This window comes from Amphibalanus amphitrite, unplaced genomic scaffold (genome assembly GCF_019059575.1).
Source record: "Amphibalanus amphitrite isolate SeventyFive unplaced genomic scaffold, NRLGWU_Aamphi_draft 002149F_arrow, whole genome shotgun sequence".
Taxonomy (NCBI): domain Eukaryota; kingdom Metazoa; phylum Arthropoda; class Thecostraca; order Balanomorpha; family Balanidae; genus Amphibalanus; species Amphibalanus amphitrite.
The window spans coordinates 16,954-32,889 of NW_024883642.1; the positions used below are offsets into that span (position 1 = coordinate 16,954).

The 15,936-nt window shown below is 49.7% G+C and overlaps 1 protein-coding gene across 1 annotated transcript in view; it reads left to right on the top strand.

Annotated features, from left to right (window-relative positions):
* The first annotated feature begins 1,322 nt into the window (after positions 1-1,322).
* The window catches only part of LOC122376462 (gamma-tubulin complex component 6-like), a 29,949-nt gene continuing 15,335 nt past the window's right edge, over positions 1,323-15,936 (top strand). The window contains exons 1-13 of the mRNA XM_043356335.1: positions 1,323-1,450; positions 2,807-2,984; positions 3,247-3,485; positions 3,761-3,966; positions 4,351-4,546; positions 4,790-5,541; positions 5,791-5,956; positions 8,114-8,268; positions 8,561-8,691; positions 10,432-10,624; positions 11,160-12,027; positions 12,925-13,138; positions 13,643-13,823. Coding sequence (XP_043212270.1) covers positions 2,816-2,984; positions 3,247-3,485; positions 3,761-3,966; positions 4,351-4,546; positions 4,790-5,541; positions 5,791-5,956; positions 8,114-8,268; positions 8,561-8,691; positions 10,432-10,624; positions 11,160-12,027; positions 12,925-13,138; positions 13,643-13,823 — 3,470 coding nt within the window. The 5' untranslated portion in view covers positions 1,323-1,450; positions 2,807-2,815. The remainder of the gene's footprint in view (positions 1,451-2,806; positions 2,985-3,246; positions 3,486-3,760; positions 3,967-4,350; positions 4,547-4,789; positions 5,542-5,790; positions 5,957-8,113; positions 8,269-8,560; positions 8,692-10,431; positions 10,625-11,159; positions 12,028-12,924; positions 13,139-13,642; positions 13,824-15,936) is intronic.

The window sequence follows — 15,936 nt, forward strand, 5'->3', positions numbered from 1 at the left end:
GACACATGACAGAAACGGACATACATTTAGCGTTCCAAGATGTGCTTGCACAATATCCAGGTTTCCGGAGATTCTACACTGACGGTTCTAAGATTGATGGATCGACTGGTTGTGCTTTTACAGTGAATAATGCTTTCTTTTCCCACAAACTGGAGCCATGGATGTCTGTGTTTACTGCGGAGTTGGTGGCCATACGCGAAGCGCTTCGTTTCATTTCGGATCATCGGGTTGACAAAGCAATGATCTGCTCGGACTCGCAATCCGCGATACGTGCTATAGCGTCTCACAATCGAGAACATTGCATTGTCATAGAGATTTCTGAGATTCTTTACCAGCTCTCACGTGATCGACGCCAATGTATCTTTCTGTGGATACCAGGACACAGTGGTGTAGCAGGCAATGTAAGAGCCGATCATTGGGCCAGAATGTCTCACCAGAAACCGAATGTCACACATGTTAATGCAGGGTACAGAGAGTTTCTGCCCATGGTACGCAAGAGTACCAAAGATAAGTTCGCTGAGATATGGCACGATTACCGCCCGACGCTCCTTAAAGAGGTTAAGCCAAATGTCGGCCAATGGATGTCGAGTTCCCGCAGTAATCGTAGAGAAGAAATCATACTGACGAGGATGCGATTAGGCCACACTCTTCTTACTCACAGACACATTCTTGATCGCGAACCTCCACCGATATGTGACTGTTGCCGATGTGCACTTGACGTTCCGCACATCTTGCTGCATTGTCGGAAATTCTGTGCCGAAAGACGGAACCTGGAAATAGAATGTCTCATATCCAATGTCCAGATGAATGTGGGATCTCTACTGGGAAATGAATTTCCCTTGATCACTGATGCTGTGTTTGCATATCTTACTGAATGCGGTGTTGCTCAGAGATTGTGAGACGATGTGATAAGCACTGTGATCTTGTGATGTCCAACACTGCTGTGACTTATTGGTGAACTAATTAGAGTGCGTGTTATCGATGCTCTGTATTGATTGTGTCTGTAGTTTAGTTAGAAAATAGTCAGTTTTCACTCCCAAGTAGTTGTTCTAGAATCTACCGTATCCAGACCACCTCTTTGGTCTATGTAGCCTAGCTGAAACCCCAGTAGTGTAACCAGGATGCCACAACTACGGCCGAAAACTAACCGTTTCTGCCTCCGGCAGAGACCTTCATGTCTACATCCTCCCAAAGCAAGTCCACACCACGGCTATACCTATCCTAAATCCGTAACCCTGCTTAGTCACCCTGCTTAGTTCCCTTTACCCATTAAGAAGAAAAGAAGAAGAAAGACTGCCATCAAAAGAAGTTGGACGCAAGAGCCAAGCTGCTACGCGCCCTAACCCAGAACAACAACAACAACAGCGATAAAAAATAATATTTCTATGAACGCGCGACAATTACGGGCTATGCTATCTTGATCTAATAAATTATAAACCAATCTAAACGGGTAAGTAAAAATAATATTTGCTTGAAGTTGTATGATTTCGTGTTGGTATTTTTTTTTTTAGTGTATAGGTACTTGGCTACTTGCTTCGTGGACGTTGTTTTCGGCAAGGCTAGTTTTCGGTGATGCATTTGTATATTTGTTTTTCTTCATTCGTTTGTCTGTTTATTTGTTTATTTGTTTTGTCCCATTGTGCATATTTGTTTTTTCTGTTGACTGCTGCTAACACGCACGTAGTGCATTGAGCTGTGTGTTGCGAGCAGAAATATGCCATGTATTCCAATGAGAGTTGCTTAGACCGGAGAAATGATTCGAACACTTAAAAGCTGTTCCAGCCCTTAGTGTAGGCCCCGCCAAATTCAGATCTTTTAGCCCTTATTCAGCCCAATTTGGATATAAAATGCTAGGAGTAAACTTGAGGTTACTTTACCCCAAATGGCAAACATGAACAATAAAAACTGTTTGTTTTTGCCTTTTATAGCCAAGTATTTGCTGAATTTGGGCTGGGTTACAGGCAGACTTTGAGTTTATATAGTGTGAGTTCATTTCTGCAGCATCTAAACAGCAGCTTATTCACAAATATGAAATAGCAAACATATGTCTTCCAGAAGATCAATATTTGCAAATATCAACATTGATGTGCTGCTAAGTTTATTTTAATTTCTCATAAAAACTTGATGTTGGCTGCCAGCTGGTGGGTAGTCAAGGAATCCTCATTACTTGAAAGCTTGTGCACACTCAACTTTTAGTGCCACAAGTCACAACACAACAAGTCATTAATGAAATACATAATTCAGCATTTCCATATCGTCCGACAAATTGAGCATGCTAAATAGTAAAGCTTAATTCATTCTTTTAATTTATTATGTATCTGCCCACATTTAATTAGAAGATTTAGAAAGGTTTGGGATGCAGTTTTCCATGGATGGAACCAAGGATGGAACATAAGTCGTGTCTTATGCATTGCTTACCTTCCTTGTAGGTCCTCTAACTTTTTAGAGTTTGCTTCAGTAATTTGAATCACAGTGAAATTTAAACCAGACTTTATTTCAAATTGACATTGACATGATATTTTTCAAGATATGAGATTATGAAAGAGCTTTGTCAATTTTCTATAGGTTCTGTGGAAGGTACAAATGCCCTCAACTGCCCCTTTGGATCTACTAGTGGGGCAGCAGTGCGGCATAGACATATGTGAAACTGGCCGGTCTCTTTGTCTTTCAACACCATGGATGCTTCTCTTTTGTGTTCTTTATAATACAACATTTTGTTCAATGTTAAAAGACTTATCATAATCTGTAGGCTAGGTATGGCTTGTATCATGGTCTGTAGGTATTTGATGGGTGTCTGCCTTTCCAGAGTATAACAATGGAGGTGGAGCAGGACCATAGTTTCCTGGGTCCGATCACTTCCCTGTGTTGTCATCTGACAGTCGGTCAGAATCCGGCGGACGCACCAGCCATCACCACTCAACAGCTTAAGAAGATCAGGGCCAATGCACTAAATAATATTTTGTTCCCAGATGCATCTAAAAATGGTAAGAACTGAGGGGCATAGAACTTGGATGTCTTTTGTATGAGACATTTACTACGTACTAAATGTTAAATGCAATTATGCATAACTAGTTGTGCGTTTGTGGTATGCCAGTTACCCACATATAGGTAGTCTGCTGTTCTTCCTGGTCTTTTCCTGTAGCAATGTTTTTTTTTGTTGTTGACCGTATTAAATCAAACTTGCAAAGATGTTTGAACTTTGATCTGAGCCAGCTGTGTGACCAAACCCCCACCATCCCTCCCCAGCAGCCAGCGCGCCGGTCTCGGAGCTGTGCCGTCTGCACGGCGTCTGGTTTCTGCTCCACTCGGCTGGTCAGCAGGAGCCGGCCGCCCGGCTGCACGGCCTGCTGGAGAGGCTGGGAACCGACCCGCCGCCGGCCGTGCGGGCCGTGCTGCGACTGCTGCTGGCCCTCGCCGACCGTCGGCTGGGACAACAGCCGCCGCCGGCGCCGCTGGGACGCTTCGGCACGCGCGTCAGCTACGAGGTGGGTGGGAGTCGCGGGGGATGATGGAGGGCAGAGTTTAGATTAATGATGGAGAGGGTGTGATGTGTAACAACGCGTTGCTGCTGGTAGAGGAAGGGTAGACAATGCTGCGGGATGCACATTTTTACAGATTTAATCAATTTATCTATGGAATTACGTTTTGTTACGGATTCGCGATGGAAGTGATAACAAGTGCCAATAACGGGTTATTTAACAAGTTACATGACGTACCCCCAACAGTGCACCAGCTCCTTACCCACCTCTCTGCTCGCCAGGCGCCATGGCAGCGCGGCCCGCCCGTCTACAGTACCGAGTATATGGCGCCGGAGGATTCGCGCCATTTCATGGAGTACCCGGCGCGCGCCTTTGCCGCCGACCCGCGCCTCCCGTCGGACGGCGCGCCGCCGGCGGGGCTGTTTGACCTGCCGCCCGGTCAGGGGGTCAACATGTTCGGCCAGTCACTGCTCTCGGAGCCCGGAGGGTGAGTGGAAAATGATGGTGGGGTGGGGCTGGGAGGGTGTCTGTTTTTTTTTCTTTTTTACTGATGTCTTTCGCGTGCAATTGAGATGAAGTTGTGTTCACAAGCCAGACAATGATTCTTATTTTGTGTTCCATTTTAATGAGCTGGAATTTGCGAGTTATGAAACGAAATTCAGTAGTGTTCTTAATTTTTTGTGCATTTCAACAGGTCCAACCAGTATTCGCGGGTCAAAGTTGTGTTTTCTAAGCAATATGTAGAGGCTCTCACCTTGTAGTTAATGTAACGAACACTTTGGCTACTCAATACCGAATTAAACTCGCTTCCAAAGGCCTTTTTGCCACACTCGTGTCGCCGCAACCTAACCCCGTTGTGTTTTCTCGGCAGACCGCTAGGGGCGCTGGTACAGAGCCGCAGCACGGCCGGCCCTGGGGAGCGGCTCCGCCTGCCTCCCCTGCCGGCCGACCCGCGTCGCGTGCCGTTTGCGCCGGAGACCCTGATCCGGGAGGCACCCACGACGGCCCTGTCCCGGTCCCGGCCCCGACAGAAGGGCGGGAGCAGGACGCCAGAGCGGGGAACGGAGGTGAGACGGGGGGTCGGGGTGCGTTAGGGAGGGCTAAATTGGTGAAATAGTTTGACGATGTATTTTCATCCTGATGTAACGATGTTTTTCGAAGGTTTTGTCAGGCCGTGAGTCTATTGTATTTTCAATTATAAAGACATAGAACTATAGAAACTATACCATATGTAAGAACTTTGATGGCCTCGGAACGATACGTTTTATCCTATTACTACTTGATTTAAACCGCGCTCTCTTGTTCGACAGACCCCTCTCCCGTCCGCCCGGAGCCCTTCACCGGCCGGCTCTGACGCCCCAGACAGCTGGGAGGCGGCGGCGCGCGGCCCGCCCACCAGCGGCCGGCTGTGCTGGGAGCAGCGCGGCCGGCGCCAGTACCGCCGCCAGCCGCCGCCGCTCACCCAGGCCGGCCCGGCGGCGGTTCCTCTGCTGCGGCGACTGCTGCTCAGCTGGGGAGGCGCCACCGTCACCGCCCCACAGCCGCTGCCGGTGGAGCAGCTGCTCGCCCAGCTGCGGCTCATGATGATGGGACTGGACACGGAGAGTTTTCCGTATGACCCGGCAGCCGGTACGTTCCGGGTGGCCGATGGTCTCTGCACGGAGCGCTGCAGTCCGGAGGCGGTGGCGGCGCGCTGCGGCGCCTGGGTAAGCTGCGGTTCGCGCTGCCGCCGCGTGGCAGCGCTGGTGGCGGCCGGAGGGAGTGGATGTCTCACGGAGCGGGCGTTCGCCACTGCTGTGGAGCCGTGTCTGCGAGGATACCGCGCTGCGCTGGCGGAGGTTCGGGCGGACACACTCGCTGAGTTCGGCCGCCGTGTACGGCCGCTGGTCAGACTCATGGCGCTGCTGGCCGATGTGTGCTGCGTCACAACTAGTGATTCGGAGCTGCCGCAAAAGATGGCGCTGGTGTCGCACCTGTACGAGCGCCTGGTGGGGGCGTCTGAGCGCGCAGAGTGGGCTCTGACGGCACACCTGTTCAGAACCACTGTGGCGCCATACCTGGGGTAAGTGTGTAGCGGACTTTTAGGCATTTTGGATTCTCTGATGACACTTTTTGGCTAATTGGCTATCTCATTAGTCATTGACATGACACTGCATTTGATTGTTAATCGTAGATTTAGAGTTCCAATGAAGCTGTTTTTTTTTTTTTTGAGGCATGACATTTGCCCTATTTACTTACATCTGCTGCCACCACTTTCCCATTCAGATAGCACTCTTCACCGTCATGTAGTTACCTGCCTTCCCGTCCCCAGGTTCCTGACGGGCTGGCTGCTGGAGGGCGTCTGCCGGGACCCGTACGATGAGTTCCCGGTCCGCCAGCTGCCGGCCGCTGCCAGTACTACAGACGAGACGTTCTGGACGTCTGCCTACGAGCAGGTGCCCGGGGGCACCGACAACGACCACCCCAGCTTCCTGAAGGTGCGTCGGCTTACGTAGTCAGTCAAGGGTAGCTTAGTGCGGGGTTCCACTTTAGGTTGATTAACCCTAGAACGCCTGGGGGGGGGGGTTGTATCAACCCCCCCCCCTGAGGTTTTTTCGAAGTGCACGCTAAACGGCTTGTCGTAGCGGGCTGAAATTTTCAATACCCTCTGGGGCAACCTTTGCGCATCTTTTGCCGAAAAAAAATTGATCGGGTCATGTCAGGTCACGGAGTTATGACGTCATAAGAGGTACAGCCTCCGGCCGGATTTTCACAAACTGAGTGCCAACGCCCGAGGTTTCCTGCCGGTGGTACGGACATCGGTTGATGGATCGTGATGAAACTTCCCATGCATGTTGGGGCAAGTATTGGCTATCATATGGTATAAGAAATTTGACCGGGTCAGGTCAGGTCACGGAGCTATGACGTCACAAGAGGAACAGCGTCCGGTACTATTTTTGAAAAGCGCCCGAACCACTATTTTGCTAATTCTTGTCATCTCAATGGGAATATGCAGCAATATTAGCTTCTATAGGGAGCAAATGGACCTCCCAAATCCAAAAATACAATCAGATTTCAAAAATTTAAATTTTGATTTTTCGAATTTCTGCCGCCGACTGTGACCTTGCCGACTTCCGGCGCTCCCAACGCGCCATTTTTAGAGCTAGGGAAACGAAATACATACCAAACGATAGAGAATTGATCAAGAAACACGATAGTGAAGGTTTCAAGTCGATATCTCCCACCGTTTTGCCGCAATCGCCGCGGAAAGTTGAAAAAAGTCTATTTTTCCGAAAATTTGACCTTTGACCGGTCAAAAGTAGGTCAAATGTTGACCTAGGACCAAAAAATATACCACCAATCGCGAGATCTCGTTGAGAGCAATCCGTTGATTTTTTCCGCTAAGCTCTACGACCTTCCGTTTCGAAACGCCAGGGGGGGGGGTCGTAACAACCCCCCCCCCCCTGGTCGTTCGTGTTATGAGAAATGGCCTGGTCGTGCGAGGGTTAAGGGATTAATTGCCATTGGGATGGTGCTGCTTTCAACGATGTCCGAGAGTTGCAGTATGATTGGCAGATTGTCATGGTGTTTTGCTCAGATGTGCATTATTACACTGAGTGTCCAATCCATGGGTCCTTTGATCCCAGATTTATCTAAGCTTTAACCCTATTAGTGGCAGGCTCCTGGCTACCCCATATTAGTGGCAGGGGGGGGGGGGGCTGTTTACGACCCCCCCTTGATATCTCGAGATCTAACGGGCCGATTTTCAAAATTCAAACGGCATTCGATTTGGCTCAACGAGATCTACATTTCTAAAAAAAAATTAAAAAATGTCAATAGGGGGGTAGAGGGGGGTAAAAACGGGCAAATTGCAGATATATTTTAGACTGTTTATCACGGCCAGGTTTCTGAACCAATCTTAACGCAACTTTTGCCGATCGATAGAGAATGAACCAGGAATTCACATGGATCCTAAAAGATGCATTTTCAAAAATCATAGGCGGATACAGATCATTGAGATTGGGGGTACACAAAAAGTATAGTAAATAAGGTTTTTGTTGGTACTGTTTCTAAAAAGGGTGGCAATGGTCTTGTTATGTTACAATTTTCTTATGAGAGAACGACTAAAATTGTATTGGTCATGCATAGGCGGTGTCAGGGCACCTATGTTGGGAGGTAAAAAATAACCCCCCTTTTTGGACGCCTGGATCCGCCTATTATAGCAAAAACGTGTCAAAAGAGGATGCACAATAACTTTGTATATGTTATCACATGATACCTTTCATTCACTGTTCGTAAAACTGGTGCAGCATCGTGATCTTCGCCCAAATGACTCGCTTCACGAATAGGACCCCCCAATTCCCGGTGCTCTGGAGCCGCCCCTGGTAAAGTTATGAACTTGAAATTTTCAGGGAATGTGCCCAATTTAGTTTTAGGAAAAGTCAGAAAATTTCAGCATCGTAGCTTCAGCGGTTTCGGAGATATTCCCGAAAAACCTGAGGGGTGGATAAAAACAACCCCCCCTGCCACTAATAGGGTTAAGTACAGCATGACAGACACGTCAGCAAAACCGACGGTGTGTCATTCGTCTGCAATGCACACATTGCCGGACTTCCCTGCATCTGACCGCCCCACCTCCCCATTCGCCCGCTCAGAACCTCTCTGTGGGTATGTACCAGTGTGGCAAGGCGCTGAGCCTGCTGCGACTGTGTGACTCGGGACACCCGCTGGTGCAGCCGCCGGCCGATCTCCGAGTCCGGCTGGCCTTCAGTCTGACCGAGCTGGGGGAGATTGAACACCAGGTGGTCAGGTGAGGATTTTGGGATGAAGGTAATTGTAGTTTGACGCACTCTGAGGTAGGATTAAAACTAAGGGGTTAGTGGTTTAGTTGCGGCGTTCAAAACATATTTGATTGAGGGATTCGACGTCTGATGGGAAGGCATTGGACAAAACCCCTGTTTTCTATAGCTCCGATTTACTGAGCCTGCCTGCCTGCTATGTTTTATCACTTATTCTAAAACCTGTGTCACGCTTAGCACTGGACCGCTTGTTTCTCAGTTTCGTATTGAACAGCCAATAACGTGACCGTCTATATCCGGCAGTTACGAGGCGGCGATGCAGTGTCACGTGGCCAACACTCTGTCTCGTCAGCTGTCTGAGCAGCGTCACCAGGAGCAGGAGCTGGAGCGGTCGGCCGGCCGGCGGCGCCAGTCGGCCATCAGCTCCATACAGGGTAAGTACGCAGACCAGATCCTGACAGGGTATGAACGAGAACCAGCTCCGTACAGGGTGTGTACGAGAACCATATCCATACAGGCCGGCGACGCCAGTCGGCCATCAGCTCCATACAGGGTGCGTATACGAGAAACACGGCTCCATACAGGGTCCATACGAGAACCATATCCATACAGGGTGCGTACGAGAACAACGGCTGTTGTTGTTGTTGTTGGTTTTCCTCCCGGTCACCGCCGAGACGGTGACGGAGCCACGCGGCTCTTGTGGGCCGCGTAGCCGGCGGCCAAGGCCGCCACCACGTCGTCGCGCTGGACGTCTCGGGCCGTGCCTGTGATATTACCCACTCCAGCGCACGGAGGCGGGGGCCGAACAGGCATGGGCACTGGCTCCATACAGGGTATGAACGCAAACTGCGGCTCCATACAGAGTGTGAACGCGAACCACGGCACTCGTACGGCGCTACAACGTGCAATCATCAGTTCACCGCTGGGCAGTGAGTTGGGAAAGACGCCACGAACTGGATCCCCCCAGACCGACAGGCTATAACTTTCGAGCGGTGTAGTGAGAGCATCAGCTACGACAGACAGATTCGAGTGTAGGCCTCCGTATACGATATACAGGACCTCAACAGCCTGCTCGATGAGACAGCCTGCTACCAGCTGCTCGATCTCAGCGATTCCTTTAAACATTCGCTAGCTTCTCGTTGTGTTTGCATACGTCTGTCAATATTTCACTACGTAGCACCACTATCGTCTGCCTTTTTTGCAGTCCGTATTATAAAAACTAACTTTTGCCATTTCTAGGGATTCAAGCCAAGTGTTTATAGCGTTCTGCAGTCTTCATGGCTTCATTCGGATGAATTATTGACCTACCATTTCCTGAAGGTTCTTAACTTCATTTAGCTGATGTGTTAAAAAAAGTACTTGTACACACTTCTTCTGATGTCACTAGGTCCGGTGACAGGCCGTAGCAGACATCAGTTACCGAAGTTCAGCCCTCGAATTAACTTATTTCTGTTTGAGTTTGCTGACAGCTGAACGCCGTCTCGGCTTTTGTTATGTTCATTTGTTTTCAAGCAGCGCAGTCAATATGTGTTCCTCGGGAAGTTTCTTTACAGTTTGTGCCAGTACTTTCCAAGTACTGCGCACACCAGTTCCCAGACAAGTTTGTGTTTCAAAACAGCTTGCACGCTCTAGGATTTGCCTGATGTTTTGACCGGTCGCTACACATCGCCCATACAACATTTGATAGAGCGTGATGTTTACTTAGAGCATAAACAACTTCAAGTATCTGCAAGATGCGTGGTCCTCTGTCGCTGTCACTTCCCTAGATTACGTTTGTAGTCACATTTTTCTCGGTTTTCCCTCTGGCTTCCATATAGCTTCTTCTTGTATGGCACCGTTTCCATTTTGTATTTTCGCTGTACAAACAAGGTGATCTTGATCTTTTGTGTATGAAAGCTACCATTGGCATCATATTTAAAGAAAATTTAGTTTTCATGTGTGGTTAAATCAGTTTGTCGCTTTTTCGATGAAAATTTCTCCCTTACAATTCAAACATTATCATCATCATCATCATCATCATCATTTATTTCGATTGGAATACATGGCTTTTCAGTCGAAAAGTCAAGTGCAGAAAGTTCATACCTGCAGGCACAGGACAAATCATAAAACATCGCGCCATATTAAAAAAAAAAACATTACATCAAATTGATATCACGCTATCGATCATTGCGCAGAGACGATGCTGGCGCAGCGGCGGCGGCGCGCCGACCAGAAGCGGCTGCTGCTGGAGGAGCAGCTGCAGGACGTGGAGCGCAGCCGACAGCTGCAGCGGCAGCTGCGGCTGCGGGACCGGCTGGAAACGGAGAGGGCAGAGGGCGAGAGGAGGCTGGACGAGATCACCGCCCTGAGGAGAGAGAACGAGACGAGGTGAGGAGGGGAGGGGAGAGAGGAGAGACAGAGGAGAGGGTGGATGGGATGAGGCAAGAGACTGGGATAACATGATAAAGACTCTTGAAGGTGCGGGAGACACGTCATCAACTTTGGAGAGAGACGGAGGGGAGTACGGTGTGCCTTCAACGATCGGTGTACTTCAACAATAACATGGTATGACGTCAAACGCTGCGGATTTATGTTATCTAATATGAAACTTGGATGTTGTGCTTTGGAACTTTGGAAGCTGTGGTGCTTTTTTGCATTGTTCATGCTATATAAGCCTGTTTTTATCAGAACTCTGCATCAGAAAAAAGTTCAGTGAAACACCACAATTTGAACATTAGTTTCGAAGCCAGTGTGGGAATGTTATGCGCATGCTGTTCTTAAAATCATTGAAAACAACATCACATTGAAAACGTTATCACAACCCGTTGCCGCATTTCGCTCGGTGGCATTTGCCGCAAATATGGCATTTCGCTCGGTGTTTGCTCTCTGCCGTGTCTGATTCTCTCCCCTCCTGACATCTCAGGTTGGCGCGTCTGCAGCGTCTCACCACGCCAGAACAACTGGCGGAGATGAGACGTCATCTGAAGCTGGATGAAGCAGAGAAGGATAAAACTGCCCTGACCTCCACCGCCGCCGGCACCGGCAAAGGAACTGACGAAGCCACCACCGCAGCCGACACCTCCGAACCGATGGTGACCAGCGCCGATCCGAGCCCCGACACGGAGACGGCGCCGACCGCGTCTCCCTCGGCGTCTCCCTCTGCGTCTCCCTCGGCGGAGACAACGACAGCGGCGTCTCCGAGCGGCGAGCCGACCTCTGAGAGCAGCTGTACGGACAGAACGGCCACAGGAGACACTGCTAACGACATCACAGAGAGGGTCCTGGACGGGGGCGCTAGCGAGGAGCGCACAGTGGACACAGTGGATAACGTGAAGGTGAATAAATCCACTCCGGGAGTCGCTGGTGAGACGAGTGGCAACGAAATCAAAACGACAGAGGTGATTGATAACAAACCAGGAGTTGACACGGAGGGAAACACAGACAACAGGACCAGTGATTCAACTAGCGACACCATCACAAGAGCTGATGACGCCTCCAACGCGAATGTCGCCCCGCTCTCGCCTGATGAGAACGCCAACGCTTCGAGCGACACGCTCACCACGGCTTCCCACGCGTCCGCCCTGGCCCGGACGGGTTCTGACGTCACACAGGCGACGTCTGACGTCACCCTGGCGGCGTCTGACGTCATCAGGGACACAGTGGACTCGTCTCCGTCCCGCGCGGCGCTGGCGGAGCGCAGGAGACTGATCCGGCGCAGAGCGCTGGGCGAGGATGGAGGCGTGGGTGGCGCCGGCACCGAGCCCGTCCTGGTGGATCAGATCGGTGGAGAGGTGAGGAAAGAGGGGTAGGATGAGGAAGAGAGGGAGGCCGGGAGAGAGTCGGACAAAACAAAAAAATGTGGAGGGGAAGGAAAAGAGGGATGGACCTGATGCCAGGCATTGATACGATGCATCTCCATTCAAACAATGCCTCATGATTTGATACAAATGATGACCAATGAACTCCTAAGTCAGAAAGCCCTGTAAATTCAAACAGCACCATCATCATCATAATATGATGCATCCCGGCGCGAGTACCATCTCTCAACACAAACCAATGTCTCCTCCCAGTCATGTGCTCCTCATGGGGTCAATATGTGTGCCAAATTTGCCGCCATGTACGGCTTTTGCCACCCGTCCGTCGGCTCAAAGGCTTCACGTGCTACGACTTACCGCGCCGTTGAAGAGCCGGGCCTCAGTGGGTTAACGAGCCGTCACATTATCCGCGTAAACTCTTCACCTCAGCCCCGGGGCCTGCCTGCGGGGGATATTTCATCAATGTTCAATATTCTACGGAGCTCGGAGCCCATATCGTTCGCTGCCAGTCCGGGGTGGAAAAGCTGAAGTTGTTCGTTGTTGGCATGCGGTGGTGCCATTAATTTTGACTTGGAGATATGACGCGACTGCGCTTTGATTGATGTTTGTAAGATGATCTGAGAAAATTGGGCGGTGATGAAATTTGTATGCTCAGTTAATGATTGAATTTCAAATTTCCCAAGTAAATGTCTCCTCCAGTTATCGCAGAAATATCATGATTTATGTTGTTGCCAGTTATGTTTCTGCTTATGTTTGGCTCAAAATTTGTATTAATTCTGCCTTTCCCGTTACAAATTTAATGTGACTAGAGGTTGTCACACATTTTTTTTCGCTGTTTGTCGTCTAACCTCCATTTTTCTCCCTTCTGGACAGGTGCTGCGGCGTCGTGGCCGCAACATCCACGGCCATGCCACGGACTCTGTCATCGAGCGACTTTTGTACCGCGGCGGCAGTGGCGCGGGCGCGGCGAGCGGCGGCGCGGCGGCGGCCAAAAGTGACGCGCCGGTGCCAACTCCCGGCCGCCGCCGACGGGTCACCCCCAGGACAGAGCACACGGTGGTGCGCTTCCAGCCACCCGACTTCACTGGTGAGAGGGGTGGATGGGGAAGAGGGAGATGTAGAAAGAGGTGTGGGCAGATGTGGTTTTGAGACCAAAGAATAATTCAGATTCTGCAGACACTAGCATTGATATTTCATACGTCAAAGCAGATGAGAACCGAGATCAAAGGTTGTCTTCTGTTAGGTCACCTTTACAATTGGATGCTCTTGAAGTCCGCATACATTCGAAAGGTTACATAAGTGTAGTTATTTTTATGCCATATTACTCATGGTATATTTGTAAATTGTGATATGGTCCTTTCTTGCAATTTCTCTTTCTGTAACCATCTACTTCTATTCCACGAATTATGTTTCTGATGACCATCCTGGGAAAATATCCTCGAATCAGCGCGCCGAGTTCCCCGCCAATTCTGGGCCATTGACAGTATCCTTTCACCGTCTTCTGTCAACAGGCGGCTGCGGTGGCCGTCAAATGCGTTTTATCGTCACTGTTTGCTCTCAATACAGTCGGCGTTTCCTGTTTGTCCCGCAGTACCCATGCTGCCACCGTCCGCGGCCGGGGGCGGCCACTCGACGGGAGAGGAGCGGATGGAGAGAGGGGCGGAGGAGCGGGAGAGAGGAGAGGAGGAGAGCCGACCTGAGCTGGGCGGCAGCAACCAGTTTACTCTGGCCGGATCTCTGCAGCACTCGGTGGCGCTGCTGCTCAATGCACAGTGAGTGGGGAGGTCACTTAATAGCTGTTGTTTGGTTACGCATGCAGCTGAGGGCAGAATATATAGTAAGGGAGATCGAAATAATATGTAATAATCATGCATGCTGTCATGCTATAAAGTTACCACCGAACTGATAAGGTTTGGCCGTGTAGAGCCCCAAATATTTTTCGTTTCTTTTCAGAAGCTATGTCGACTCTCATTTGATTCCCTTTCTCTTTCGTTGATTAGCATGATATGCTGATTTAATGACACATCATCCTCGATTTCGCAGTTGTCCCTTTACTGGGGTTACATACATGCTTGGAGATAAACCTTGATCAGCAACGACTCCCCACGGTCACGAGTAGTTTTCGTGTTAGAGCAATGCACTAACATCAAGGTGCTCAGAAGTCCCAGGTACTCCATTCCAACTCTGAACATTGCCATTAGAACCTTGGACATTGCATTGAACACCACCAGACTGGCTTCAACATGTTGGTTTGCCGATTGAAAATGCGGCATTCCGTGCCTAGATGGATATCTCCTGCGCACAGCGACTGGAGATTGATTTCAAGTCGCTGCGTATTGTTTCGATTCCACACATCAGCTGATATAGCTGATGCCTTTTGAAGCACGCGTGGTGTGACTCACATACTTTTCGTCTCGTGGATTTCGGGAGTGGTGGTGACTGATGGCTGACTTAGGGATTACATAATAGCTGCCGTCAATCGTTGGCTGCGTTATGTATGCGGCGGTACGAACATATCCACAGCCATAGTGACTCGTGCGTCAGTGTGTGAGTGTGGCTTGATATTTGTCGTATGTCGAGTTCCACAATTTGTCATATACCTACGTGCTATTGAACTGAAAAACCGAACTGAACGGCTGCGTATTGGACAGCGAACCACTGCGCGTCCAATATCAAAAGTCTCAAAAGCCCCTCTATTTTCTAAAGGTTATTGTTTGGACTGCCAATAACTTTACGTACAGTATGGTATTTGTAAAATCCGTTTTCTTTTTCGAAATTAAAGAGATAAATCAGATTATCAGAATATGTGATTGAATAGAGTGAATTTGTGTTGGGATAGCTACTAGCCAAGTATTGGACACAGCTGACATCGCGTCCAGGGCAGATTCACCTTACAGCTCCGATTTTTTTAGCTCGAGTTTGGTATCAACTCTGCTCAGCCAAATTGAAACTCGTGCTGCAATGTTGTTTTCGTGTTTGATTTGAAACCAGCAATGCGCTGTAGCCTATCACAATGGAGAGTATAATGTGTGAAATTTAAGCTCCACTCTTGAGCTAAGAATAATGCCCTAATATTGGCTAAATCCTTCAAAGAAGCCAAAGTACCCGGCAAGCATCATATAACCTACCATTGAGCATTCAATTTACTGCCCAGTCGTGTTTGAATATGAATATTGCTCGCTGGACTGCATTCGCTCGCCCTTTCAAATCACTCCCTCAAATATGAGAATCGTAATAACCAACGTGAAGACACTTTGAAGGGCAATATGGAGCCCGGGGGCACCGGGTTCGTTTTATTGCGTTATTTTTTTCGCATTCCGGCCTCCATACGGCGGATGAGAAGGTTACTGGTGTCTCAGGTAACAGGTTATGCTGTGGTCTACCTGGCTCTGCCTACCTGGTTACTCAGCTAGCGGCCTGGCTATGTAGCCCGCCGCTAGGAGGAGTGGGGAGTGGGGGGGAGGGGGAGTCGGTGCCGCTCGCTCTGTCACCCCAGCTCTGTATTCGTCTTCACTGTCGGCGGTTCACATAAGGTGGCACGGCCAGCCCGTCGTCTGGCGACCCCGGCTGTGACGGGACCCAACCGCCAGTTCTGTCTCGACTTGCTGGGTCTGCTCCAGTCTGCGCTGGTCTGCTCTGGTCTTTGCGGGTCTGTGCTGGTCTAGACTCGGGTCGGGTCGGGTACTGCGTCCGAGTTTGTGCTGGTTTGTAGTGGGGCCTGATCGAAACGGTCGTCTCTTTTTGACAGTGGTCTGGTGTGCTAGTTGAGATGAAATGGCTGGACATTTGAAGCTTGTTCAATAAGTGGACTTACCAAGCGACTCAGGCGGAGAACCTCCTTTCCGTGTCATTTCGTGCCACTTCCGTGTCATTTCGTGCTAATTC